This window comes from Amia ocellicauda, chromosome 4 (assembly GCF_036373705.1).
Source record: "Amia ocellicauda isolate fAmiCal2 chromosome 4, fAmiCal2.hap1, whole genome shotgun sequence".
Lineage (NCBI taxonomy): Eukaryota > Metazoa > Chordata > Actinopteri > Amiiformes > Amiidae > Amia > Amia ocellicauda.
In genome coordinates, this window is record NC_089853.1 from 27,883,647 (window position 1) to 27,909,760 (window position 26,114).

The window sequence follows — 26,114 nt, forward strand, 5'->3', positions numbered from 1 at the left end:
GGCGTTTCCAACTATTTTGTTACAAACACGAATCCTGAGTGTGAAGCTTCTTTTTTCTAGGTATGTAACAGCTGTTAAAACAAAAAGAATTGCGATTCAAACTAATAATTTGCTACAAAATATTAACTCCGCCACGATTGTTAACTCGCGGGGCAGTTACTTAAAGGGGGTGCAGCCTTTGATCTTTCTTTGCTAATGTGTTATTGATGTTTGAAAATGACAAATTCAGAAAGCAGGAAGGGTTGCGTGTGTGTGTGTGTGAGAGAGGGGAGGGGAAATATGTTATTTTCTTGTAGTTTAAGGTTGTGAAAAAGGGCACCTTTCTTACCGATGTCGATCCGGGGGCAATGCAGATCTTTGCACACTTGCAAATGCGAAATGTGTAGAAAGGGAATGAGCAAGGGGAGGGGGGCTGTGGTGGTGAAAAGGTTGGACATTTTCCTCCGAAAATAGGAGTAAACAAAGAATTGCACGTCGTTTACCGAGACGTAAATCTTTGTTAAACCATGGGCTGTTGTGGTGGCTTTTTTGCCTTTCGCCTTTTGCGATTGTGCGTTATGCGTGTTTAGATGATCTTTGTTTAAATTACTAAGACATGTTTTAGCGCAAAGAAATGTTGAAGGACACTACACTTAAAATGTGTTTCTTCCTGTCTTTTGTGGGGTTTTATTTTCGCCTCCAATAAATCCCGACTGGCGTAGTTTGAGGAAATCCGAAAACAAAGAAACCCAGTCCAGTATGAAGACATTTCTGCGCCGCTTTGCCGCGTCTCAAGCGCATCGCTTTTTCAGAGACCATTGCTTTCGATTTCATTGTACTGCGTGTTGAAAGGGGGATCCTGTCGAAATAAGGAGTTGTGCGGATAGTTTTTCTAATAGTCATGCTTTTTCTAGTGCAATTAAACCGAATAAATCCTGCCATTTATCGCTATCGCTGGGAGACTGAAAAATGATTTCCCCCCCTCCCTAAGTGTAGTCGTCATTCACAAGTGAAAACGTATTTAAGCTCTGGTAGCAAAATGGTTACGTGGGTAAACGGTTAGGAGTCCGCTGCCAACGAGGGCTCCCCCTGCACAGAGGAAGAACAGGGATTTGTGTACTTGTTTTTGTGTTGAACGTATTTCGACGAAGTACATTTACTCGCTATGCGCGGTTGTTGCTCGACGTGCTGCATTATTTTGTTTTATTATTTATTTTTTTTCCAGAGCCCTTTCTACCCGCTGCATAGCCTGAGCGGACCATAACCGTGTGGCACCCCCTTTGCTGTTTGTGTTGAAAAGAAATGCAGATGGAAGGGGGGGTCTCTTTAAAGAGCTTACCATACCCTCATTCTCAACGCCCTCTACGAAGCAAACTTTGCGTATGTCAGGAATGGGGCTGAAAGGCTAGCCCGCAAAGATTTGGGATAAAGGCGTGCGGCGGCGCGGGCGCTGGGAATCCCGGGCAGCTCTGCGGCCCGCCCCTCGTGGGCGAGGGCTTCGTGCGAGTTCCGCCTCGCGAGGGCGGGCCCACTGGTGACACCTCGACAGCTGATTGGTCGAGAGTACGACACGCCCCCTAAGGGACGGATGTGGTTCACAATGACGCGTCGACGGAGGAGAGTCACGTGTGCAGACAACTTCAGGAAGTCCTGCTCCGAGAATCGATAAAGGGGGAAAAAACACAAAAAACATTCACAATCGATATAAATATAAAGAAATCCGTTGCCCCAGGTTGTTTGACAGTATTTATTTTTAATACTAAGCGAACTAGTTATCTACCAATTTGCATATTGCAGTTGTCTTTGCTAGCTTATTTCGTATGTATGATTTTACATAGCAACCCTTTTGGTGTGTGGCATTTTCTTTTTTTTTATCGTCGTCCTTACCGTTTCCACGCAGTAGCTCACATAATATTGTGTACACGTGGAACATGCACAGGTTTATTTTCAGTGGAGGCTAAGACACGTAGTAAACAACCGGATTGAACTAATGAACTAAACCCACACTCTTTTACAACTGTGTTTGCAATGCGCTTTGTCAGTCTGTTATCCTGTATACACCCGTGGCAGATGAATTAAAGACCTATTTGGAATAGACGCGTTCATTGTCTCACAAATTAAAAGGTTTTCTTATATTACATTTCTGAAATGTAATTAATGTAACTTCTCGTAAGTATATTTAGTCATGGAAATGTACTGTCCGTGATCCGAAGCATTTTTAAAATTCTGATTAACAATCGCCATGCATTACAGTAACATCTCTGTATGTTGTATAATGTGCAGTGCGAATGATTAGACATGCTCATTTTAGTTGACCAAAAATGCTCGCCTCGACAAAGTAAACACAGACACTCGCTGCTCAACACGCGTCCTTCCCGGTTCTAACAAAAAAAAAAGTTTAATGGAGGAGAGTCTGAACGCACAGTGCTCGACATTGACTGGAAGGCGTAACTTGTGCTGGGATGGTATCGTTTTGAGCGAAGTCGTGTTTCTTTACATTTATCGTGATGGCTTAGTATACCTCATATAAGTTGTCCTAGAGTTTCGTAGACCCTGTTTTACAGATCAATTGCAATATGGGCGGGGTGTAACACGCACAGAGTGAGTGACGGGAGCTGGTCCAACCTCTTTGTGAAGTAAGAGGGGGTTGACCTTCACTTTGAAGTGACAGAACTATCCACCAATCCAGTCCCAAGAAACGCGTCCCCCTCGCGGCCTCTTTCGGGCGGGGGCCAATGGCATGTCGCGACGGGGCGGGCTCTAACCCACCTTCCCGAAGCCCCGCCTCTCGACAGAGAAACGAACGGAGGTTGTTTTCTGAAGAGAATTTTCCTTTTGCGGTCTGGGCGCTTGTGTTGTTTATTTTATTTTTATTAAGTTATATATATTTTTTAATCCGTTCCATAATATGAATACTTATCGATGTCTTTATTTTAGCGTTTTTTTATGATCGGAAGGGTTTTAAGAAACAATCAAAATAGATACCGAGTTATTTCTGTTTCAGGTCGCAGTGTTACGAGGAGGTGAGTTCTTTTAATTTGTTATTTTGGGCTTTTGAGAAAGAGAAAACTAAAATATTTCTTCGGCGTGTCGGGGTCCTTATTATTGTTTCGGGGTTGGTCACCTCTTTGTTTATCTCACGGTGAAAAAAAATGTGCATGTGCAGAATCTGCATTGACTGCCTGCGAATGTGATTTATTTGTCACATATTTTTGTAGTGACTTCTTCAAGTCCGCTTATTTATTTTTTGCATTCGAAACTTAATAGTTTTTCATGGTCATTTCCCGTTTCATAAACCGCTTTTTACATAGATTTTAAAGATGCTCTTGCAGACGATTCAGTTCGTCGTTCGAGTTACGTGTATATATGCATGAACCATCCACAGCCCTCATCTCTTGGCTGCGGGTAACTACTCGAGGTCGGTGCTTGAAATTTCTGACAGGCCGCACCGGAGAGGGGGAGGGGAAAGGGGGACTGGCCATTCTTTGCATCGGAAAAATAAAATAAAATTTAAAAAGAGAGATCGAATTTTGCAGTGAAGTCCCGAACCACATTTTATTCTCATCATCATCATTATTATTATTAATAATAATAATATTTCTGGTAATTTGCTGATCGTGAATTGGTCTTGTTCAGTTCGCCAACGTGCCGCCAGCTTCCCGTGGTTTGCTCGGTGACTGCTGGTGAGTTTTATAGCGGATTGCAACAAGCACTTTTGCATTATAAAATAAACGATGTTCGCATGTGCTGCTGCAAACGTGTCAGGGGTGGGACAATAAAGACACTTTTGAGGCGGGGGGGGGTGGGGGGAGTCGCCTAACTAATCCAGTCTATGAATAAAATAATTTTGTTTTTTAATAAGGCGTAATGGATTCAACCTTCCGCATCCAAAGGAACGATATGAGTTCAAGCCTTAATTTAGTGTATACATGTTACAGCGAGATTTCAAATGCATGTGCATGCATGGTTTTTCTGTAGGTGTAGAATCGCTTTCATAATCAAATATTACGTTTAAGAACCAAAATAATGTTCAGTATCGTTTCACGGATTCTTCATCGCCCGGAAAAAAGCTTCATCCATAACTGGACCTACACACTTCGCACGCCGGTGCTACCGCGGTGACGTCACTCGGTTATGCAGCATGTGTGGTTTGTAGCCAGACCTGGTAGTAGGTGTCAGAGTCCAGAGCGGCCAGGATGCATCCCTCCCTGATAACGTGCCACAGTGCAGTCGTAATTGTAGAATAGTAATTGATACTATACTTAGCTATGGATTTGGATCAAGCTAGTCCAGGTTTAAGAAAACAATGTAAATGCAGTGTTCTCTGCTTGTGTACATGTGTTGTCAATTCGGAGAGTTGTTGTGAAATTGGTTAATGTATCGCTTGTCTATGGCGATTATTTCATATACAATACCTCGTTCAGTGGATTTTAAGAGATCTGTTTAAAGGGATGCAAGTTCTCAGTAATACATTTGTTTTAATGGTGCTCGATCTTCCGAGGCAACTTAAAGGTCCCATTAGTTGACCTCCCCTTCTTCAACTTATCCATTTAATTAAATCGTGTTGGTATCCTGCAATTACATTTTATAGTTTTTTGTTTGGATGAGAAAATAATTCAGTTGCTATTATAACGAAAATTAAACTTTATCTATTCATTTGTTTTGGTTTTCTGCACAAAAGTTCCATTTGCTTTGAAAAATGACTATTTGTAATTTAATCTGGTATTTTCTTACAAAGAAAGGCTACAAAATGTGAATTTGTATACCTCATGAATATCTTTGACTATTCTGAAATCAGAATTGCAGGCAGAGCAATATAATTATGGTATAGCCTGTTTTGAGTTGTTCTTGTGTGTTTAAGAACAATGTTAGAAGTAACCAGAATGGCCTCCATTCATTAGTTTGGACAAAGTCTAGGTAGTACATATGGGAAAGTAGGATTCATCAACCAACTGCATCAGCTTGTCTGAATACACTGACAACTAACTATATACATGATAAACCTTTAAAACAACTTCTGGTGAGAATCTCCAATTTATGTCAATGTGTCATGTTAGCATTTTCAACAAAAAAGTAGCAGTCATTGTGCAAGGTTTTAAAAATCTAGCTGTGAGACCCAGATGCTTAGAATTATGTTAGCACAAAACTAAGCAAAAAATATTATGCACGTCTAAGGAAAGCCTGGACTAGGATGATGCCTTCGATCTTATGTCAAAAGCTGTTATTTATTTAAAGCTCATGATATTTTTCGGAATCAAAATTGTCACTTCCTAAGCTAAATAATGTTCTTCATATTATGTGGAGATCAGAAGCTTTATATTAACATCTCAGTGGGACAATTTGTTGATGGCAGTGATTGTCTTCAGGTATGTCATCCTTTGTTAACTTACAATTGAGTTTAAAGGCATTCAATAGCAACAAGTATCTTAAAGAAATACAAAATCTCAGAACAGATTTGTTAATATATTAATTTATTTCTGATGTTTCTATTATTTCTGCATACGTCTGTCTATCTTCTAAAGATCTGACAGTGTTGCGGTGACTGAAAATCCATTGAGATCTTGTTTGTTACTTCAAACAAACATACACTGGCAAAGGGCATTTCATGGTTCATCTCCTGCAGAGTCAGTATAGAGTAAAAAGTGTGAAGATTTCATCTTGGTCCCTTCCTTTCATATAATAAATTCCACAAGGGTAATTCATTGAATGTACGAAACAAAACTTTCCATCCCTTTTTGTATCAGTCATCCTCAATATACATTCAGTTAATATTTTGAATGTTTTTTACCTCAGGTTTAAAAGAGTATTTATTTTATCTCTCGCAGTAATACTGACAGACACTACATAGTCACATGGCTTTCAAGATAAAATTCAGGATTCATCAAGATAAGATACTTAAGATAACTTTACTTATTATAACCTGAAAACAAATGCTGTTTTAAGAACTTCATCCATACTTCAGGTTCCAGAGGGACAATGTATGATGTCAAACCCCAGAATTCATGCATTTGCTTTGGCTTCTGAACACCATATAAGATTTCATATAAATGGGTTTAAGCTTGTATTTAGGAAATGGATGTAATTTCTGTGGTTTCAAGAATTCACCCCAAATAAATTTGACATGAAAATACCAATCTTCCATAACGATGCAGTTTGTGTGTGTGTGTGTGTGTGTTTTTTTTTTTTTTTATGATGATGAACAAATACATTTACACAAGTTTTTTGGTGAACAAAACAAGTGAACTGGATTTTGAACTTTTGAATGAAACATTAGTACGGAGCTTGTCAATGGTTGTTTAAGTTATGTATCCTGACTGTGAAGTATGTCTTAAATGGTCTTCTGTAGAATTAAACTTACCTGCTATGTCCCTAAAGGGTTGGATTTTGGATTTTCACCTCTGAGTCAATTATTTGTATGCATTTCATTCAATATACTTCAGGGATCAGAAATGTAAAGAGGGGTTTAACAGGGATATATAGCTGACTGGTCCCTAACTGTAGACTGTGTCTTAGGTTTTGACGCCCCCTCGAGTATGAGTTCACAATGAAGCGTCGCTTGGAGGAACAGGATCCGGTTTTTGCATCACAGCAGCGTCGACTTCCAGGCAGCACGGAAGGCTTCCAGCACCGCATGCTGGCCCCAGCCCCGGCTGTGTATGAGGCCGTGGCAGAGAACATGCAGCCCACTACTGGGATCCAGTACTCCGTCCAGTCCTCCGTCCAGGGGTACCAGGTAAGCCCTCACACAAGCTTCCTATGGGCACACATTCCTACCTGCACTGTCTTGTCAGACTGAAGGAGAAGATTCGGGTGCAATACCCCATCAGTGTTAAATACACATTGCATTTTCTGGGAATGAGTTTTGTTTAAATTATGGATTAATTACAGTAATGTAAAACCCCCCGAAAAATCTACTTTTCTGTAACAAATATGTTTTTGTCAGCAACTAAAATTGTACTGTATATTCTGAATATACACCTAAGCTTTTAATATACTCTGTGTAGGACAGGTTTGCCCAGTTGCTGCTGATCTTTCATGTTTAATACCTTGAAATGAACACCTGTTTTCTTGCTCCCTGGTGTAGGTTCCAGCTGTAGCCCAGAGTTCCAGTAGCCATGGGCATACACCAGGAACGGCAGTGCACAGTGGGGCACACCACCACAGCCCTGCAGTTCAGCCCCACAGTGGACAGGTAGTACAGAGTCATCCCCACGCTCCCGCACCCACCGCTCCTGTGCAGGGACAACAGCAGTTCCAGAGGCTGAAGGTTAGTGTTAATGGAAACCATTCATTAATAGAGAATATTTCTCCATTGTTTGCATGGAGCTGTTTTGAAGTGATTAATCCGTGTTTGTCAGCAAGGGTAGGCCTATCGGATTTATTAAAAAAAAAAAAATAATAATAAATAAATAAATTGTATGGCAGCAAAAAGCTAAACAAGTGAAGGATGGCACTTTTGGGGCACTTGTTAGTGATAGGTTTATTATTAAATTACTTCAGTTGCTTATATTTTAACAAATGCAGTCTCATTTCTAATTAAGTACCTGGCCTTTTTAAAATATATATATATTTTTTAATGCATCATCAATTACTCATTAGTACATGTATATAAGTCTCCATAGTAAAGTAATCAGATGATGCATCAATATCTTCTTTACCATCTAAAGCAATACTGTTTAACTTCCTAATGCTGCTGCATGAAAAAGATTTGTCTGCAGGGAGTTAAGCTCCCCTTTTATAGATTGCTGGAATTGTAATTAATATGAATGATACATTGTATCATACATTGTGACTGACAGCTGCTGCTTTTATTATTCCAACATGTAAACTGTAGGCTGAAGGATATTTTTACTCCAGTTTCAGGAAGCATTTTACCTCCCTCGTTTCTGATCAGTTTCCAAATTGCATACAATTAAGCGATGGAAGTTTTGATCCTCCGAAGGCAGTTGAGTTGTGAAATGATGAGCGCACATGCTTGTATCAAAGCGTTTGGAATACTGTGAAATGAACCTTCTGCTGTAGTCCTCAGTACACGAATACATCATGTGATGATTCTCATTGATACTGCAGGTCGAAGATGCTCTGTCCTATCTGGACCAGGTGAAATTGCAGTTTGGGAGTCAGCCCCAAGTTTACAATGACTTCCTTGACATCATGAAGGAATTTAAATCGCAGAGGTGAGTTTTTTTCCTCTCTAGCAAAAGTAAATACAAATAAATTCCTTTCAAGACATTTATTCAGTTACAATTCAGGTGCAAGTTCAGTTTATTGCAATTGGTACTACACAAGCAGTCTCTTGTTGTCTTTATGGTGTATTTTGTGGCCTTGAATAACCCAAGCTAACAGAATGCCTTGTTTTCCAGTATTGATACCCCTGGGGTGATCAGCAGAGTCTCGCAGCTATTCAAGGGCCACCCTGACCTAATCATGGGCTTCAACACCTTTCTGCCCCCGGGTTACAAGATTGAGGTGCAGACCAATGACCTCGTCAATGTTACCACACCAGGGCAAGTGCATCAGATCACCCCCCATGGAATCCAAGTGCAGCCACACCCACCGCCACCACCCCCACAACACCAGTCACAGCCCCCTGCACCCACCACTCCTGTGGCGCCCCCCCCAGCCGCCCAGCCTACGCCAGCCAAGATCAGCAAGGTGAGCACTGTCTTTCCTGCAGTTGATATTATTTTCAGTGTTTGTTTTATAGTAGAAGTACTCATATACAGCATAACCAGTGAACGGATTACTTTCGGCTTTCTTATAAATTCATAGTTTAAATTGCATCTGAATCCTTGGTTAATCAAATAGTTGTATCATTTCAGACTTACACTTAGACTTAATTTTAATTTGTATTTATCTTTTTCCCAGCCTTTGCAGTCTCCAGCTCTGACACCCACTAGTCAGCCTAATCCGTCCATCCCGCCCTATGCCTCTCCCCGCTCCCCGCCGGTGCAGCCCCACACTCCGGTCAGTGGTACCCCAGCTACAGCCCCACCGCTGCAGAACAACCAGCCTGTGGAGTTCAACCACGCCATCAACTATGTCAACAAGATCAAGAACCGCTTCCAAGGCCAACCTGATATCTACAAGGCCTTTCTGGAGATACTGCACACTTACCAGGTGTGAACAAGCACTCAGGCACTTCAGCATGTGGTTACACAGGCTTTTGTTTTTTTAAACTGAAGAGCTACATGATATCACAAGCTTGCTTTGATGTTACTATTACTGAGTCCATCGAATAAAATAACTATATTCTGTAAAACTGCTACTGTACCCTGAAATTTACTCTTTACCCCCTCTTGTTTTTTAAGGGGAAACATTTTTAGTAGTGCCATTTAGAATTTACTGACCATAGTGATGCACCACAACGTGTTCCCTGAATAATAGGCTTTCAGAACGGAGTACCAGGAAGTTGTTTAAAGCTTTTCATTGTTATATGGAAACTAAATCTGTAACTCTGGATCATAGCTAGGTTATATAAATCACTGTCTTTTGGGCTGGTAGCAAAATGGGCATCCGTGTTCGAAATATGGTGTTGCCTTTCAGAAAGTAGTTCATTTTGCAAAACGACAACAAAAATAGGGTGCAGTAAATTCGTCCTTAAAAATATACTTTTTTGTCTTTTGTCTTCCTCACCTTTTCGTGTGTCCATGTGCTAGTCCATCATAACTGTTTCTTGTTGCTTGTGCAGAAGGAGCAGCGCAATGCGAAGGAGGCGGGAGGAAACTACACTCCTGCACTGACGGAACAAGAAGTTTATGCTCAGGTGGCCCGTCTCTTCAAAAACCAGGAAGACCTGCTCTCAGAGTTCGGCCAGTTCCTGCCGGATGCAAACAGCTCTGTGGTGGGTGTAAAGCGTTTTCTGAAAAGCTTATGCTGGGGAAGTCTTTCAGAGTCGCCAGTAGCTTAGGAAACGAGCGAATGGTAAGGCAAAGCTAATACTGACTGGCTTTGTGTCACGAGATATTGATTAAACAAGTTGAGGAGGAGTCTGAAGAAGAGCGGGTATTATCCTTCACAGTCTGTCTGCAAGAATTCAGTAAACTCTAGAGACATGCCTTTTCATTATTTTCTGTTACATTTCTGAATAATTACCCAACTGAGTCACTTACTTTCCACACTTTAAAAATCTGTTAGGTTTGTGCTCCAAATTTAGGAATGCTTTCACGTTAAGCCTTAGATTCAAATAACTCTGTGGAGAGAGGTTTTTGTATGAAAGTTATTTTAATTTCGTACCGAATTCTTTGTTGTCTTATTTTCATTTTCTATTTGTTCTCCAGCTGTTGAGCAAGACCACTGCAGAGAAGGCCGAGTCTGTGCGCAACGATCATGGCGGTACTGTCAAGAAGCCCCAGCTGAACAACAATAAGCAGAGACCCAACCAGAATGGTTGTCAGATCCGCCGGCACTCCGGGACAGCTACTACACCCCCTGTTAAGGTAATGCACCCACTGACTCCCCATTGACACTACAGAGAAGATAGGGGTGTATGCCTATACTGTGAGTAGTACTGGAGAAAAAGGAGCAATTAAATCCTTCCTTGGTATAAGTTCACAAGAAATTGGTGATAGTGTAGATCTGTAAGCTTTTCATTTAATGTATTACTCTTCCTCTTGCAGAAGAAGCCAAAGTTACTTGGCATGAAGGATTCGTCATTGGCAGAGGCCAGTAAGCATGGGGTTGGCACAGAGTCACTGTTCTTTGAGAAGGTACCTATAAATTTGTCTGCATTTTTTCTGTCACAAATGTACAATTAGTCTATACAAAATTTAAGTTTACAACCAGTTGCACATGGTAATTGCTTAAGTGAAATTCACCTATGATGAGCAATTAGACCATTAGCAGTGAATTTTATGTGTGGTTTAAAAATATATTTTTTTATGGGAAGAGAAAACTTAGCCCAAGTTTGTGTTGGAATAAAAAAGAAAAAAAGTTTCTCAACAATTAAATGTTTTCAGAGACATTGATATTCTCAGATTAACTATCAGGGGAGACGAAAAAACATTTGGTTAATCTTCATTTGTGAAAATGGTGTAATCAAGCAGTGGGTAAACCTTACAAAATTACAGGTTATAATTCTAGAATATTCTCAGAAGTATTATGTTGAGATCATAGCAGCAGCAGGGGTGATGGACATGTGCTCTCTTGTTTTTTGCAGGTGCGTAAAGCTCTACGCAGTACCGAGGCCTACGACAACTTCCTTCGATGTCTCGTCATATTCAACCAGGAGGTGATCTCCAGAGCTGAGCTGGTGCAGCTGGTACTGCCCTTCCTAGGGTAAGTTTCTGACCTAGTCTGGTGGAGATGGGACTCTCAGATTAAGCTAAAACACTCTGGGCTAGTTTCACTCACCCAAATTTGGTACTAGTAGTGGACTACCCAATTTTGCAGTAAGGGGGTGTGTGAGGGGGACCTTCCATTTGTGGGAGAGAGAAAATCTAAGATAATGTAAAATTGCTTATACAAATAATAGAGTAGTCCTAGACTGGTGCTAATCGAAGTCAAGTGAAACCAGCCAACAAAAGTTAACACCTGGAATCCATTATGTTGTATTTGTTTTTCCAATTGAATGCATTTTTTTTTAAATCTAGAAAGCGATTTAATACATTTTACTTATTGTATAGGAAGACCATTACAATTAAAACTAGACTGTATGTATTTCCAGGAAAGGAAATGGATTTCAAACTAAATATTGTCTGATTTTTGTTTTTCTAACTTGAAAACTAGTGAACCCCCACACACAAATTAAAAGTAACACCTGTTTTATTAAATGCTGTGGATATAGTCTTTACAGTTTCATTACAGTTAGACTTTCTTTATATTTAAAACTACAATTTGCATTATTTTTATTAAACCACCTACTGTACCAGTGGCAAAAATAAACTGCATTAATCTAAAGTATAATTTATCCCCATTTGCAGGAAGTTTCCAGAGCTGTTCACTTGGTTCAAGAATTTCTTGGGGTATAAGGAGTCATCCCATATAGAGAGCTTCCCTAAAGAGAGGGCCACAGAAGGCATTGCTATGGAGATTGACTATGCCTCCTGTAAGCGGCTGGGCTCCAGTTACAGGGCATTGCCCAAGAGCTACCAGCAGCCCAAATGTACTGGGAGAACCCCACTCTGCAAAGAGGTACGATCAACAGATGCACAGTATTGCTACAGTTCTCCGCAGTGCTGCACAGCCATCCACAACCACATACAGCCCTGCATGTGTTCAGCATAACTTAGAGACCCTAACAGGTTGTCGTATTAAGAGCTAAAATCTAAGTGCAAGTGCATGGTTTTAGAATTGCTTTTCATGTAATTTCACCTATGTCTCTTATTTGCTCCTTGTTCAGGTGTTGAATGATACGTGGGTGTCTTTCCCATCCTGGTCAGAAGACTCGACCTTCGTCAGCTCAAAGAAGACGCAGTATGAAGAGCACATATACAGATGTGAAGATGAGCGGTTTGAGGTGAGAAGGGAAATCTCACAGTATTGCCGTTTCAATGCTACGGATATACTTGAACAATATGAAACACATAGACTTCCTATTTCTGAAAATTTTGATGTAACAGGATGTAACATGTAAAAGGAAAGGCTTAGTCAATACAAATTATGATTATAGTGCATGGGAAAATAACAGTATTCTACTGTGAAGAAAGTTGAAATGGAACGGGCACTTTAGTTCGTGATAGAATAAACTGTTTCCTCCCCTTAGCTTGATGTGGTATTGGAAACGAACTTGGCCACTATCCGTGTACTGGAAACCGTTCAGAAGAAGCTGTCCCGCATGTCTGCTGAGGAGCAGGCCAAATTCCGTCTGGACAACACCATGGGTGGCTCCTCTGAGGTCATCCACCGCAAGGCCATCCAGAGGATATATGGTGACAAGGCTCCAGATATTATTGATGGCCTCAAAAAGAACCCAGCTGTCTCCGTCCCCATTGTTCTTAAGAGGTACGTTGAATAATTACACTATAGTGCTTTATTTAGACTTCGAAAGTGCTTTACATGTTAGGGGTACACACGTCCAGCACCACCAGTATAGCAGCCACTTTTTAGGAGGCTTTAATTGATTAGGGCCATAGTTTGGAATTGTCTTGTCGAGAAATGCGCTAGGATTTTTACTGACAGTCAACATTTTTTTTTGTAATATATACGAGCACAGCACGTATTGACAGCACAGTGTCCCCAGCCCTGTACTGTGGCATTGTGATCCACACAGACCACAGGGTGAGCATCTCCTACTGGTCTCCTCAAGGTCTTTTACAGCAGCAACCTTAGTTTCTCTCAGGAGGTCTCACATCCAAGTACTGGCCAGGCCCAGACCTGCTTAGCTTCAGTTGATTACCAGTGTTGAGCTTCAGTATGGTACTACTGACAAGGTGAATAACACCTTTTTAGGGAACTATACATACTGGTTTACATTCTTAAATTTTGTACTTTTATGTTTAGGTTAAAAACTAAAGAAGAAGAATGGCGGGAAGCACAGCGAGGTTTCAATAAGATCTGGAGGGAACAGAATGAAAAGTATTACCTGAAGTCTCTCGACCACCAAGGCATCAACTTCAAACAAAACGATACCAAGGTGCTGCGATCCAAGACACTGCTCAATGAAATTGAGAGTATATATGATGAGGTAAGATAGGACTATACACATTCATCGCAAGTATTACACCTGCTACTCAGGTAGAATTACTCCTAACACTCCAACATGGTACAGAGTAGAAATTACTTCTATTGGTAACATGTGCTTTATAAAGACAATTAATACATATGAATAACCCTCCCAGTGGCTGCATGCATACATCAAGATGACTGTTTAACCAAAAGTTTAGATATTATCTTGGGAGTTTTACAGGAGGCACATATGCTCACATTCTTGTTGCAGAGATTTTTACAGTTCTGTGCAGATCTGCAGAATCCAACTGATCCAATAGGTGGAGCAGCGCAGAACTGCGGACATCTGGGCTACAAGAACTCAACCCATGTTTTATGTCTGTAACACTCAACTTTTTAAATGGCCCAGTTTATAATGCAGATAACTTTCCATTTAGCTCATCACCATTACTGTGACTGACAGCTTTGTGCATGGTGTACAATCTGATCTTTTGTTTGTAACCTTGTCTTACAGCGGCAGGAACAGGCATCAGAGGAAAATGCTACGCCACCCATAGGGCCGCATATGACGCTTTCTTACGAAGATAAACAAATCCTGGAAGATGCAGCATCTCTCATCATCCACCATGTAAAGAGGCAAACTGGCATCCAGAAGGACGACAAGTACAAAATCAAGCAGGTGATCTATCACTTCATCCCAGACCTGCTGTTTGCGCAGCGGGGGGAGCTCTCTGATGTGGAAGAGGAGGAAGAAGAAGAGATGGAGCTGGAGGAGGGTGGCACAAAGAAGCACAATGGGGTGGCGGCCGGAGGGGTCAGCCCCACCAAGTCCAAGCTCCTGTTCAGCAACACGGCTGCACAGAAGCTGCGAGGCTCCGACGAGGCCTACAACCTCTTTTACGTCAACAACAACTGGTACATCTTCCTGCGGCTGCACCAGATCCTCTGCTCGCGGCTGTTGCGCATCTACGGGCAGGCCGAGCGGCAGATCGAGGAGGACTGCCGTGAGCGCGACTGGGAGAGGGAGGTGCTGGGCCTCAAGCGGGAGAAGAATGAAAACCCAGCCATCCAGCTCAGACTTAAGGAGCCAAGTAAGTTGCAAACTTCAGATTTCCCTCTATCTCATTCTTTTTCTTCTGTACGGGAACATGTTTATTAACAGTTAGGACATTTAGTAAAACTATAATTCTTACTATAAAGAAACTTTAATTTGGCCTACTGTATTAAGAGTGGTGTTAAAAATGTTCTGTAAACATTCAGCAATTTCAGTTTGGCATCAATAGTGGTAAGGTTTCAGTTTTTTTTAAACCAATGCTGTTTTTTTAACTGGAAAACAATGGGCAACAACAGGTACACAAGTGTATTTTTACACCAGGGCAACATGTCTAGCATGCAGATCTGTTCCACTGGTGTTTGTTTGCATTGGTCTTTGTGATACTGAATCATGCTCAGTATAAACGGTTACAGTTTATCGATGTATATCTGTTCCCATTTCCAGTGGATATCGAGGTGGAAGATTACTACTCCGCATTCTTGGAGATGGTGAGAAATCTGCTGGATGGGAATATGGACGCATCTCAATATGAGGACTCATTGCGGGAGATGTTTACCATCCATGCCTACATCGCCTTCACCATGGACAAGCTCATCCAGAGCATCGTCCGGCAGGTACGGAGGCGGCCCCTTGATAGCAATGGAACGGCTTTAGTATAAACCTAATTTTCTGAAAGATTACGAAATGTCCTGATGTTGATGTCCTGTCCGCTCTTTCTCTTATTGTTCTACAGCTCCAGCACATTGTGAGTGATGAGATCTGCGTGCAGGTGACTGACCTGTACCTCTCGGAGACTTTAAATGTTGCTACAGGGGGCACTCTATCCACACAGCTGTCCCGGACCACCTCGGAGGTGGCCTACCAGCGCAAGGCAGAGCAGCTGATGTCAGATGAGAACTGTTTTAAGGTAGAGACCCTTTTCTTGGTATCGCAGAGCTTCACCATCACAATCTTAAACTCTTTGACCCCGATTCTTTTTTCCTGGGGGTGTGAAATGTGAAGGGGATCTTCCATTTGTGGGATAAAAAAGGCAAGATAATGTAAAATGGATTAGACCCCAGAATTAGCACTAGTCCTGGATTACCCAATGTTATTTTAGGTAGAGCAGTCCTAGACTCCTGCTAATCGAGGTCTGTGAAACCAGCCAATGGAAAACCAAGAATCAAACACTTGGGCATCAACCATGAAAGCATGTCTTGTCACCCAGTGCATGCTACTTATAATTTTCTGCATCTACAATAATCCAGAATTCAGAACACATACATACAAATGACGTAATGGTATTTCAACGATGAATCCCAGTCAGCACTAATGTGGTCCTCTCTCTGCCTGTGGTGCTCAGCTGATGTTCATGCAGGGCAGGGGACCAGTGCAGCTGACCATCGAGCTGCTGGACACGGAGGAGGAGAACTCGGATGAGCCTGTGGAGGCAGAGGTGAGTTCACTGCATACTCATGTAGCGTGGGTGTAGGTACCTGTGCCTGCAAGAAGCTTTGAATCCTCATCCTACAGTATATAGTGTCACGTGTGCTTCAGCTGAACAGTAGCAAGTAAGTATAAAGAATCAAGTCTGTATTTTCACTTGATCTTCCTGTGGTTTCGAGTTTGAAGTTTCTTCAGAGTGTTTAATGTTTATATTAGATGTTCTGCCCATGATAAACCTGAAGACTCCTTCATAAAATACATTTGCATATTCCATCTCTTTAGAACAAATCCTCCAACTGTGGATCCCCTAACCTGTACCTACTGAAGCAATAAACAAGCTTATGAGGATAGAAAGGCATAGGAGCAGAATGGAGGTGCAGGTTTTGAGGGTGCATCTAAAACCATTTAGTTGGATTGCTGTTACACTGTCAAGCTCATGAAGTCAGTTTTACATGTTGCCATTGAGGGATACTGGGATGTGCTTGCAAAAACGGGGTTCCGCTTGTGAATGATGCTTCTTAAATTAACTCTTGATCGCGATTGGTTTCCTCTTGTTTTGCAGCGCTGGTCAGATTACGTAGAGAGATACGTGAACTCGGACTCGACCTCCCCGGAGCTGCGGGAGCACCTCTCACAGAAGCCCGTGTTCCTCCCAAGGTGAGGGTCTGGGTCTGGTCCCAGTGAAAAGAGTGGTCTCTGCCCAAGTGCTCTTTGTATGACTCAGTCTGTTGTAGTGCTGTTTACAAGTCTGTGGGCTAAAAATACATCTAGTTAAATCACAAGTTTTGGCTTTCGTACAGGGACATCTAAGAGGTGTTTGCACAAAATTGGAAAAGATATGTGTCCCCTGTATTTCCCAACTGATTATTAAAACGCTGTTTGTAAAGTGACACCTACCCTAATTTGACTAGACAAGGACAATTTTACATACAGATAGAAGCACACCGCTCAACTGTCTGAGCTTTATATTGATGCGCAAGGAGATGGCAAGGTGAAGGAACAAGAGATGTGATCTCCTATGTAAATGCTCTCTGCTGGAGATCTGTCTTTTCTTTTACTTTAAAACAGTTCCGATGTCCTCCAAGTCTTGGGAAAGCATTTCTTTATTTTTAAACCAGAAGCTTATTTTATTAGATATCCTAACAAGTCTGTATTTATTCTCCCTCCCCCCCATGAAACTACAGCCTGTTCTAACTACAGAAGAAAAGAGTGTACAAAAAATATATACTTGGATTTATCTTTCCTTTCATTGTTGCGTGGCTCCAAGGTTTACCAATTTTGCACTTGAACTTTAAATTAGTTTTTTTTTTTTTTTTTTTTTTTTAATAACTTTATTCTGGCAAAGGATGACTAATATTTATTGAAAGTGTGTACCACTTATTTTTCCTCTAAAGATTGCACATAAACAAAGCACCAGAAAAGAGGATCATTAAATGGGTTTTAATGAGCATGATCTGTTGAAACCCACAATACAATGGGGTTAATAAAAATGTTTCACTGTACAGTTTACTAAGTTCAAAATATTTGATTACAACCCCCCAAAAAAATATCACCAGTGGTTACATTTGTATTTCATTCTTCCCAAATTAATACAATGTTCTGATGAGATTTTGCAACATTTTATTGTGTAGAAATAAGGTGATTTAAAGAATGTTACAGAAATAAATGCATATGACTTGAATGTTTCTATTAGAATGATATATACATTCTATTTATACCACCAGTCTCACACGAGCTTTGCACTGTTTTTTTTTATTTTTTATTCTTTATTCTAGTTTTAGGCCTACTCTGTACTGTTCTATGATGAGCATTTTTTTAAATAGTCTTTTGAATACGTTAATGCATACCTTGCTTTGCTTGGTTTCATTCTCAGAGTGGGACCTCTGTATCTGTGATTAGTAATTACCTTCAATACACAGGCTTTGTTTTGTATTTTTATCCTAAAACACTTTTTTTGTTTTTTTCCTTTCAGCAAATTTTATTTTATTAGTATTTAGGAGCTTTCATTCTGTTTTCACATTAGGTATAAAGTCAGAATGCGTAAGTTGGTTTAAGATAATGTAAGTAATTGTAGGAAATCTCAATCAAGTTCCTTTTATTTGGCATTTAGTTTCCGTTCCTCTTTATATGTCATCTTGACGACCCAAGGTACAATTATTGATCGTGGTGTACAGTTCCATTGGTGGTATAAATTGAATACTTGGCAAGAAATATTTTGATAGCGGGACACAACTTGAGATTTCATGAGTATAATGTTTTTATTGTTCAGCCATTATTCAGTTATCTTTTGTGCACATGTAATTTTTTTTCTTAATATGACAACTGTATGTGTAAATGATTTTATCAATGTATAGATGTTTATGTATTTCTATAAATGTTGTACATGATCTCAAAAAATTGAGTGTATATTATTCTATAGTGGACTATGTGTGTTAACCATCCAATAGATACAGTGCACTCCCGTTATATTTTTTGTCGGGGGTGGGGGGTCTATTATACAGTGCTGGCAGAAGAAATAACCTGATATGATTCTAATTTAACACCTGCTACACTGTATTTGCGAGAGGGGCTTGTAAATAAACTGCTGGTCTGAATTTTATTCCTATATGTGCGTGTATTTTTTTCCAGAGATTTGAGAGTATTGTATGCAAGGGTTGTTTGATCTTATTTAAATTCAACACGATTGTGGCACCTAAAACATGTCTGTTTCTGGTTTTGTGTGCGCATTACAACAGTGGTACAGATTGGACATGGTTAATTTCATTATACATAAATAGCATCATATAAAATGACAGAAAACTTTAGTTGGGAAGTTATACCAATTTGGCAGGCTTTGTGGTCCAGTGGAGAAGCCTGAATAAAATAATCGTCTCCGTGATTTTTGTATTGTGTTGCGCTTTCTTCGGTCTTTTATTTATTTTTTGCGCGTGTACTTCAAGTGTATTTTAATTGAAGAACTGAAGGTGGACATTATTACCCTACAGTCATAACGGTTACAGTAGATGAGGAACTCTCAGCAGGTGGTCTTGCCAGTCTTCTGTAAAGGATGTTTTATCTGATGCAATAATTTAAATTAAAATTATTCAACAGCAACCCCTAGTTTTGACAAATTAAAACAAATCGAAAAACTCCCTAATTTCCACTTCTTTGTGTTCGTCATTGAATGTATTTAAAACATTCATGTTTATGAAGTCTTAGATTTTTACAGGCAGCAAATTCAAAAGATATCTTAGACAAAGTTGGTTTAAACTTTTTGAGAATGTCTGATTCTGACTGCTTGTTTTTGTTTTCAAAACCATTTTTAGGAATTTTGAGGTATTTTTCTTCCCTTGTCAGCATTGTTGATTGTAAATATCTTAGAAGGTGTATTTGCAAAATTCTGAAATAAACTCACTTGTAGTATATTTCTTGGCTTGTGAACCTTTTTGGTGACTGTATAAAGAGTTTGTTTTTTTCTCATTTTATGAGAATTAGCTAGTTCACAGCTATTTGTTTAAGTGGAGCCCTGAATGCAAAATATGATTCATGGCTTCAGTCCCCACTCACCAGTAACTTCTACGGTAAGTACAAATTTTACTTCTAGTATTTATTGAAGTGGGGAAAATCATTGCATTTTAATGCTTGCATATTTTGGATTTTACCATGTTGTGGATCAAAATGTGTGCCAAGGATATAAACCCCATAAGTGATTCTTAGGTAACTTTTCTAACGGAAGTGCACTGTATGTAGATGCATCTGTGTTAATCATGTTTGAAACTTCAGCCGATTGATTTTAATACTGTGCATCTAAAGCATGGAATTCCGGAGTAGGGACATACATTGAGACTGCTGTATTTACGCATTCAGCACTTCTTGGCTGGGTGAATTTAAAAGGTGTTTTTTCCTCCTCCCAATAAGGAATCTGCGTCGGATACGCAAGTGCCAGCGAGGGCGTGAGCAGCAAGAGAAGGAGGGCAAGGAAGGAGGGAAGAAGTCCGTAGAGAATGTGGAGAATATGAACAAGGTGGAGTGCAAGTTCAAGCTCAACTCCTACAAGATGGTCTATGTGTTCAAATCAGAGGACTACATGTATAGGCGTACCGCCTTGCTACGGGCGCACCAGGTAAAGGCCTTTTGCAATTACTCTCATGGTATTTTTAATTTTCTTTGGTCTGATTTGACTCTGGGTCAAATGCATCTCCAGTGTTCTTCAAATACTTTGAGTTGTGTTCACCCCTTTTCATCAAGGTGAGACCTAATCAAATCCAATCAAACCCACTTGTTCCTGATGATCTCCCCCATTTGAAGCTGACTTCTGAACAGTGTTAATTTCGTCAACGAAAAATATTCGTCAACGACCTATTTTCAGTGACGATAACTATGATGATAACGACGAAATACTGTGAAAAAGACGATAACTAAAAATAAATGTCTTCTAATGTTAGTTGACTAAAATGTGACAACAAAAATTAAACGCAAGACTAATGGACGTAAATTACAGTATTTGTTTCATGGTCCAATCATAATTATGCATGCCTTGACTTGGTCATTGCGTTCGTGTAGCGCAGCTAATAAGCAGGTTAGGAGCAGTGTTCCCTGGTGATCTTTGGAAATACATACTCTCAAGTGTTCTTGTGTTCAGAATGTTGCTTTCTAAAATGAATCAACTTTTTTTTTTGGAGGCCTGAATGTTTTGTCTGTTATTTTCAGTCCCATGAAAGGGTCAGCAAACGACTGCACCAGCGTTTCCAAGCCTGGGTGGACAAGTGGACGAAGGAGCACGTCACTAGAGAGATGGCAGCTGAAACCAGCAAGTGGTTAATGGGAGAGGGGCTGGAGGGACTGTTGCCTTGCACAACCTCTTGTGAGGTGGAAATCCTACACTTCATGAGCATCAACAAATACCGTGTCAAGTATGGCACAATATTCAAAGCACCATAACCTGCCAGTGTCCTGGGAAGGGAAGGGGGTCTGTTTTGTTAGGTTTTGGGAAAATGTGAGGGGTGGTTATCAACAACTTTATTGGAACTAAGTGGCATCAAAAAGCTGGTTGCCATATTGTACTGTGGGCGGCTGGTGGATTCATTTTTTGTTTTGTTTTTAGCAGCATTTTAGCTGTTCCTGCTCTTGCAGGTCTCTGGTGCCAAAACTAGTCAAGCATTTTACATTTGTTTAAATGCTTCTAAATATTCACCTCCACAGTTAATATAATTGGACACACAATTACCTAGCACCTGTAAGTCTAATTTAGACCTAATACTTGGATTACTGCTCTGACCTATAAATATGGGTTTATGGGAGCCATTTGCTGTAGTACAGTTTTTCACACGTGCTGGTTACAATTTGGGACTGATTCTAATGTTAAGAGTCCAAACTTTTTAATACGTTTGCCATTCCACATTAGGTACACAGGATCAGGCTTGGATGGGAATAAGGCCACAAGGGTCAGGCCAAGTTTTGATATAAAGTTTGGTTAAAGTGCAAGCAGTTGCAGAAAAGGTTTTTCTTGTATGTGAGGGGAACTTGAAAGCTGTATAGTGACATACTGGCAAGAGTTCATTTTCACTATGCATTTTAATAAATGGGTTTGAGAAGAAATGCGCACTTTAGTCAGAATTGACGCAGTTTTACGTGTTTTTTTCTAATGACTTTGGAATTTAAAAAGCACTCTCTGTGACCAGTCTGCTGGAATCGGATGGGGCTGAATTTTAATGGTTTTCATTGCTTGCCACTATTTCATATTTCAGGATGCTAATTTTATTCAAACAAAGCTTACTGGCCCTTGGAGAAAACATTGCAGTATGATGGTATTCCTGTGAATCTCAACAAGAATGCATTTTTCAAAAATAATAAAACAAAGATTAAATACCATGATCCATTTACCTGCTTTGATGGACTGGTCAGTAGTTACTGATCGCAAAGATTAGTCGGCAAACTCGTACATATACTTTTTTTTTTTTAATTATTATTATTATATATTTTTTTAATAACTTATTCAAAACAATGGCAGCATTATATATATATATATATATATATATATATATATATAACACACACACACACACACACACACCTGTAGGGGGTGGGGGGAACAAGACTGTGGAATTAAAAGAAATGTAGTGCAGCATTTCTTGTAAAATAACAAAAGTCAGGCCACCCATTGAGGTTTCTGGCCACTATGTAAAATTGTATATCTTGTGAAATGTCAGATTTATGACACTATAAATATATATAAATATATATCACAATCGCAACCAAGCCCTGGCCGCCCTGGTACAGTACCTACGAAGTTGCTGGCAATGCCCAATGCCAATACACCAGCTTTTACACACAAACCAAGAACAATGAGAATGGACTACCCACACACTGCTTACAGTTTTGTAAATAATATGTATATAGTGTCAAACCTTTTTTTTATTACAGAGATCTGCGTTGATGTGCTAGCATACTTTACAAGCTTACTGTGTACTTTAGTGAGAGGTGGCTTAAAGGTAGTACTTATAAAAAAACAAAAGAAAAACAAACAAAAAAAAAATAGCAAGTTTATTACAGTTTTTACCAAAGGAAGTTGATTTATAATGATAGTTTTTCTTGTTTTCCTTTTTTGTGTGTTTTTGTTTTTTTAAGCTAAAGAAATGTTAATTTGATAGTAGAAATATATCCAGGATTTTTGAACAATATTTTTTATATCATTAAAACAAAAAAAGAACAAAAATGTTTTTGTGACTAATTGTCCAAACTCTTCAAATTGTGAGGTAAGAGTTTGGCCTTTATTTCATGCTAAACTGTCACTGCCGGTTTGGATGTATTGAACATATTTGACAGAACAGATACTAATGAAATATCAGGCTCCAGGTGTACAGAAATTCTTTCTTTAAAAGACCATTCAGCACTGGAAAAGTTATACTTTTCTATAGCACCCTCTTGTGTATAGTCTTTCTATGTTGTTAAAATATGGGATTGAACAATGGCCTCTCATTTAAGAAACCCTGGATACATTTCTGCTATGAATATTCATCTGCATTTTTAAAGGAGAAAAAAAGAGAAACTGCAAAATGTCACCGCATGATTTTTCTGTGGATCATCATGGCCCCTTTATTTCAACTTTATTTAAAAAATAATAAAAAAATAAATAAAATTGAAATTTGTAGCAGATGGACCTAATATCTTTGGCAAGGTCTCCAGATCCCAGGCTGGTCAAACCCTATTCATCAGGGGTAGGCAATTGTTGAGGGGTATAGTTCATCTACCTCTTCAGGACAAACACACATACTGTGAACTCCTTATTGTAGAATAAGTGTAGGGATGCAGTTATGCAAATACCTTTGAACAAGACAAAAAAAAGAGTGTTGTGTGTTACTGATCTTACCTGATGTACATTTTGTAAGTGCTGCATAGGTTCTAATTTTAAATGCAGTCATACTGGTGAAGGAATTCTAGATGCTAGATTTGTTTGAATTACATCCCTTAAATTACTTCTGATCTCACTTTTCCACATTAAAGTTGTCTTTACAAGTTGAATGGCTTGGTAACTAATCCTGGTTCTAATAGGACCACAATCAGGTGGGTTTTTAAAACTGTTTTCAAAAAGTACATTTTTAAGAGTAACTTTACCATATTGTTATTTTGATAAACTGAATGCTCAATCTTGAGGCAGTGCAGCAATTTGCCAATGTCCTGTCCTCTGCTGTAAAGACAGGTTGCTCGAATATTTTCTCTAAAATCAAAGCAAATTTTGATTGTCAGACTTCTGCAGTCTAATCCACAACACACATCTGAAAGAACTTCATAATATATAGGGTTGCATTGTAGCGGCCAGTTATACAATACTGCTTTCATACAATCTCATGATGTCGACAACATTTTGGTTTACGGTATTCAGGACAGATGTTCTCCTTTTTCCTGATTTGGCCTGGCTTTGTTTGAGATCTGGTTCATTAAGGTATCTGTACAGAGACTTTTTACAATCTGAGAGTAGATACCTCTTTGCATAGAAACAAAAAAAAATACAATACTTGTATTTATCTATAATCCTCCAGGATTTATTCAGTTAGCCATTTTTACCTTAACAATTCATGTTATAATGAAAATGGCTGAAATTCCAGATTGGCATGTTTGTGCCTTCCCAACTGCCTTCTGATCATTTTGGGGTTTACATTCAGTTTTGTGTTTTGAGGAGGGGCCATGTTTTCTTGTTGTAGGTTTCTATTTTAAAGGTGCTGTTTCATGGATAATGTTTTATCTTAAACTTCAGAATTATTTCTGCTTCATCCAGAGCTATTTTTGTTCAGTTTTTAAAATTAATTTGGCTCCTCTATAGATCACATCTAAAGGGATTCCTAAACAACTGAGTAGTTGTTCCTGAAAAAAGTTAAAATGACTGTTAAAATCCCAGACTGAACCCTAAATATCAAGCAAAACCTGTCCAAAGAGAAATCCCAGTGTTCCCCTTAATGAATTCAAAAGGTTTCAATGGAGTAATGAGATAGTTGCATTGTCAAAAAAACTGTAGGCAGTAGATCTAATTTATTCAAGCATAGCCAATTTCTGTATGTTGAAAGTGTCCTGCGGTTTTATTTTTTATTTGTATATATATAAATGGTGTTATTACAAGGATTCAAGCATACATACATTATATACAAAATACACGATGACACCCTGTCAGCACTTAAGATACTTATCTTCCTACTGTGGGTCTGTACCATGAATGAATTCACAACCTGTAGGGTGGCCACTTGGTGTAACATTGGTGGGACCTCCAGTTTACCAGCAGTGTTTATCTGGTAAAATAGCTAAAAGAGGAATTTTTAGCTTGATTTAAAGCATCTGAATGATAGTATACTGCAATATATAGCATCTATGACCCTGTAGACCCTATACAGTTAAAATCTCTTCTCCTGGGCTAGAATGTTTGTCATGTTAAATTTCAAGTCAAATAAATATGTTCTATAGTATGTATATTGTTGATCAACTGAGATGTTTTTTGTTTTGTTTTATGACACTGAAGAAGTTTCTCATCAACAGCCCTTTACCTTTAGTTAAACATTTACCCTTGGGTGGCCTGCTGCAGGGGAGGTTCAAGATAGTGACAACTCTTGTGATCTAAGGCTAAGCAGTCATGCATGTCCCACTGCACCCGATGACATGAACCTGGATGAGTGAAAATTAGAGCTGATGAAATGAGTGAATCCTGTATTTTTATTACTGTAACCCATTTCATTATTTAGGTAACTGATCTCTAGGTCAACGATATACACTATTGTCATCCTAATTTGAAGAAAAAATATAGTTTGTGACTGAACAGAACAGGCTAAACAGTCAGTCTGTTTAAGAAAATATTTGCTAAGGGCAGATATACTGTGCTGCACTCGGTCACAATATAAAGCTTTCTCAGTATTAGTTTGGGAATCCAATTTAAAGATCGCACCACAATAACCTTTTTAATTGAGAATCTCTTCAATCGGAAATTTAATGGGTACCTATTGAACCTGGTGCTGAATGATCTCTTGCCAAGTAACATTGCTTTCTTGATGATCGGAGTGCTGAATTAAGCCTCGTCCCATTTAGTTCCCATTGGTCCGTACTAAACGCCTCGACAGTGTGGACAGTTTGTTTTACTACAGTATCTGCATGCGTAAGCACCTCCGTTATCAGAGCGTTGTTGACAACCTGTTCAGAAAGCAAAACCACATTAGGTACCACATCTCTTAAATGGGTGCTATGGCTTTGGGTGAATACAGCAAAACCAGAAATGGTCAAGTCAGATCTCTGAGGATCATTTGAAAAAAATAAACAAGGACTGGATAAACCCTTGATGCACACTCTTATAAGGAGTTAAGTGACCTGCACGCTGAGCGACTCTTATCATAAAAAAACAGTATATGAGCAGCCTGCTTTTGTTCCCCCTCACCAGTTGAATAGGCTGGTCCTGCCTGCCAACACTCACTGCCACCAGCTAAAGACAATCTTGGACAAAATCTTGGACAGTTTGTGCCCAGGACTGCGATTTTATTTTTATATTTACTGTATAAAATATAAGAAGAGATAGTTGGGGCTCCGGCTTGTACAAATG

General features: G+C 39.5%; 1 protein-coding gene across 2 annotated transcripts; it reads left to right on the top strand.

Annotated features, from left to right (window-relative positions):
• Window positions 1–25,013, top strand: sin3aa (SIN3 transcription regulator family member Aa). Of its 2 annotated transcripts, none has more exons than XM_066701702.1 (21): window positions 1–60; window positions 6,493–6,712; window positions 7,064–7,246; window positions 8,050–8,156; window positions 8,343–8,634; window positions 8,848–9,099; window positions 9,671–9,823; window positions 10,260–10,418; window positions 10,599–10,688; window positions 11,138–11,256; window positions 11,901–12,111; window positions 12,320–12,436; window positions 12,683–12,921; window positions 13,420–13,603; window positions 14,099–14,675; window positions 15,083–15,252; window positions 15,372–15,545; window positions 15,981–16,073; window positions 16,626–16,720; window positions 19,961–20,165; window positions 20,753–25,013. In XM_066701702.1, the coding sequence occupies exons 2-21, from the start codon at window positions 6,524–6,526 to the stop codon at window positions 20,981–20,983; spliced, it is 3,840 nt and encodes a 1,279-aa protein (XP_066557799.1). In that variant the 5' UTR covers window positions 1–60; window positions 6,493–6,523; the 3' UTR covers window positions 20,984–25,013. The 2 variants fall into 2 exon arrangements, with proteins under 2 accessions (XP_066557799.1, XP_066557798.1); XM_066701701.1 differs by lacking the exon at window positions 1–60 and adding an exon at window positions 2,765–3,002.
• Window positions 25,014–26,114: the final 1,101 nt, after the last annotated feature.

What these genes read in the sequence shown, in the direction of transcription:
- sin3aa (XM_066701702.1), top strand. Translation starts at nt 6,524, where the DNA reads ATGAAGCGTCGCTTGGAGGAACAGGATCCGGTTTTTGCATCACAGCAG. An exon ending in CTACTACACCCCCTGTTAAG is followed by an intron (nt 10,419 to 10,598) that starts GTAATGCACCCA and finishes TTCCTCTTGCAG; the next exon opens with AAGAAGCCAAAGTTACTTGG. An exon ending in CAGATGAGAACTGTTTTAAG is followed by an intron (nt 15,546 to 15,980) that starts GTAGAGACCCTT and finishes TGTGGTGCTCAG; the next exon opens with CTGATGTTCATGCAGGGCAG.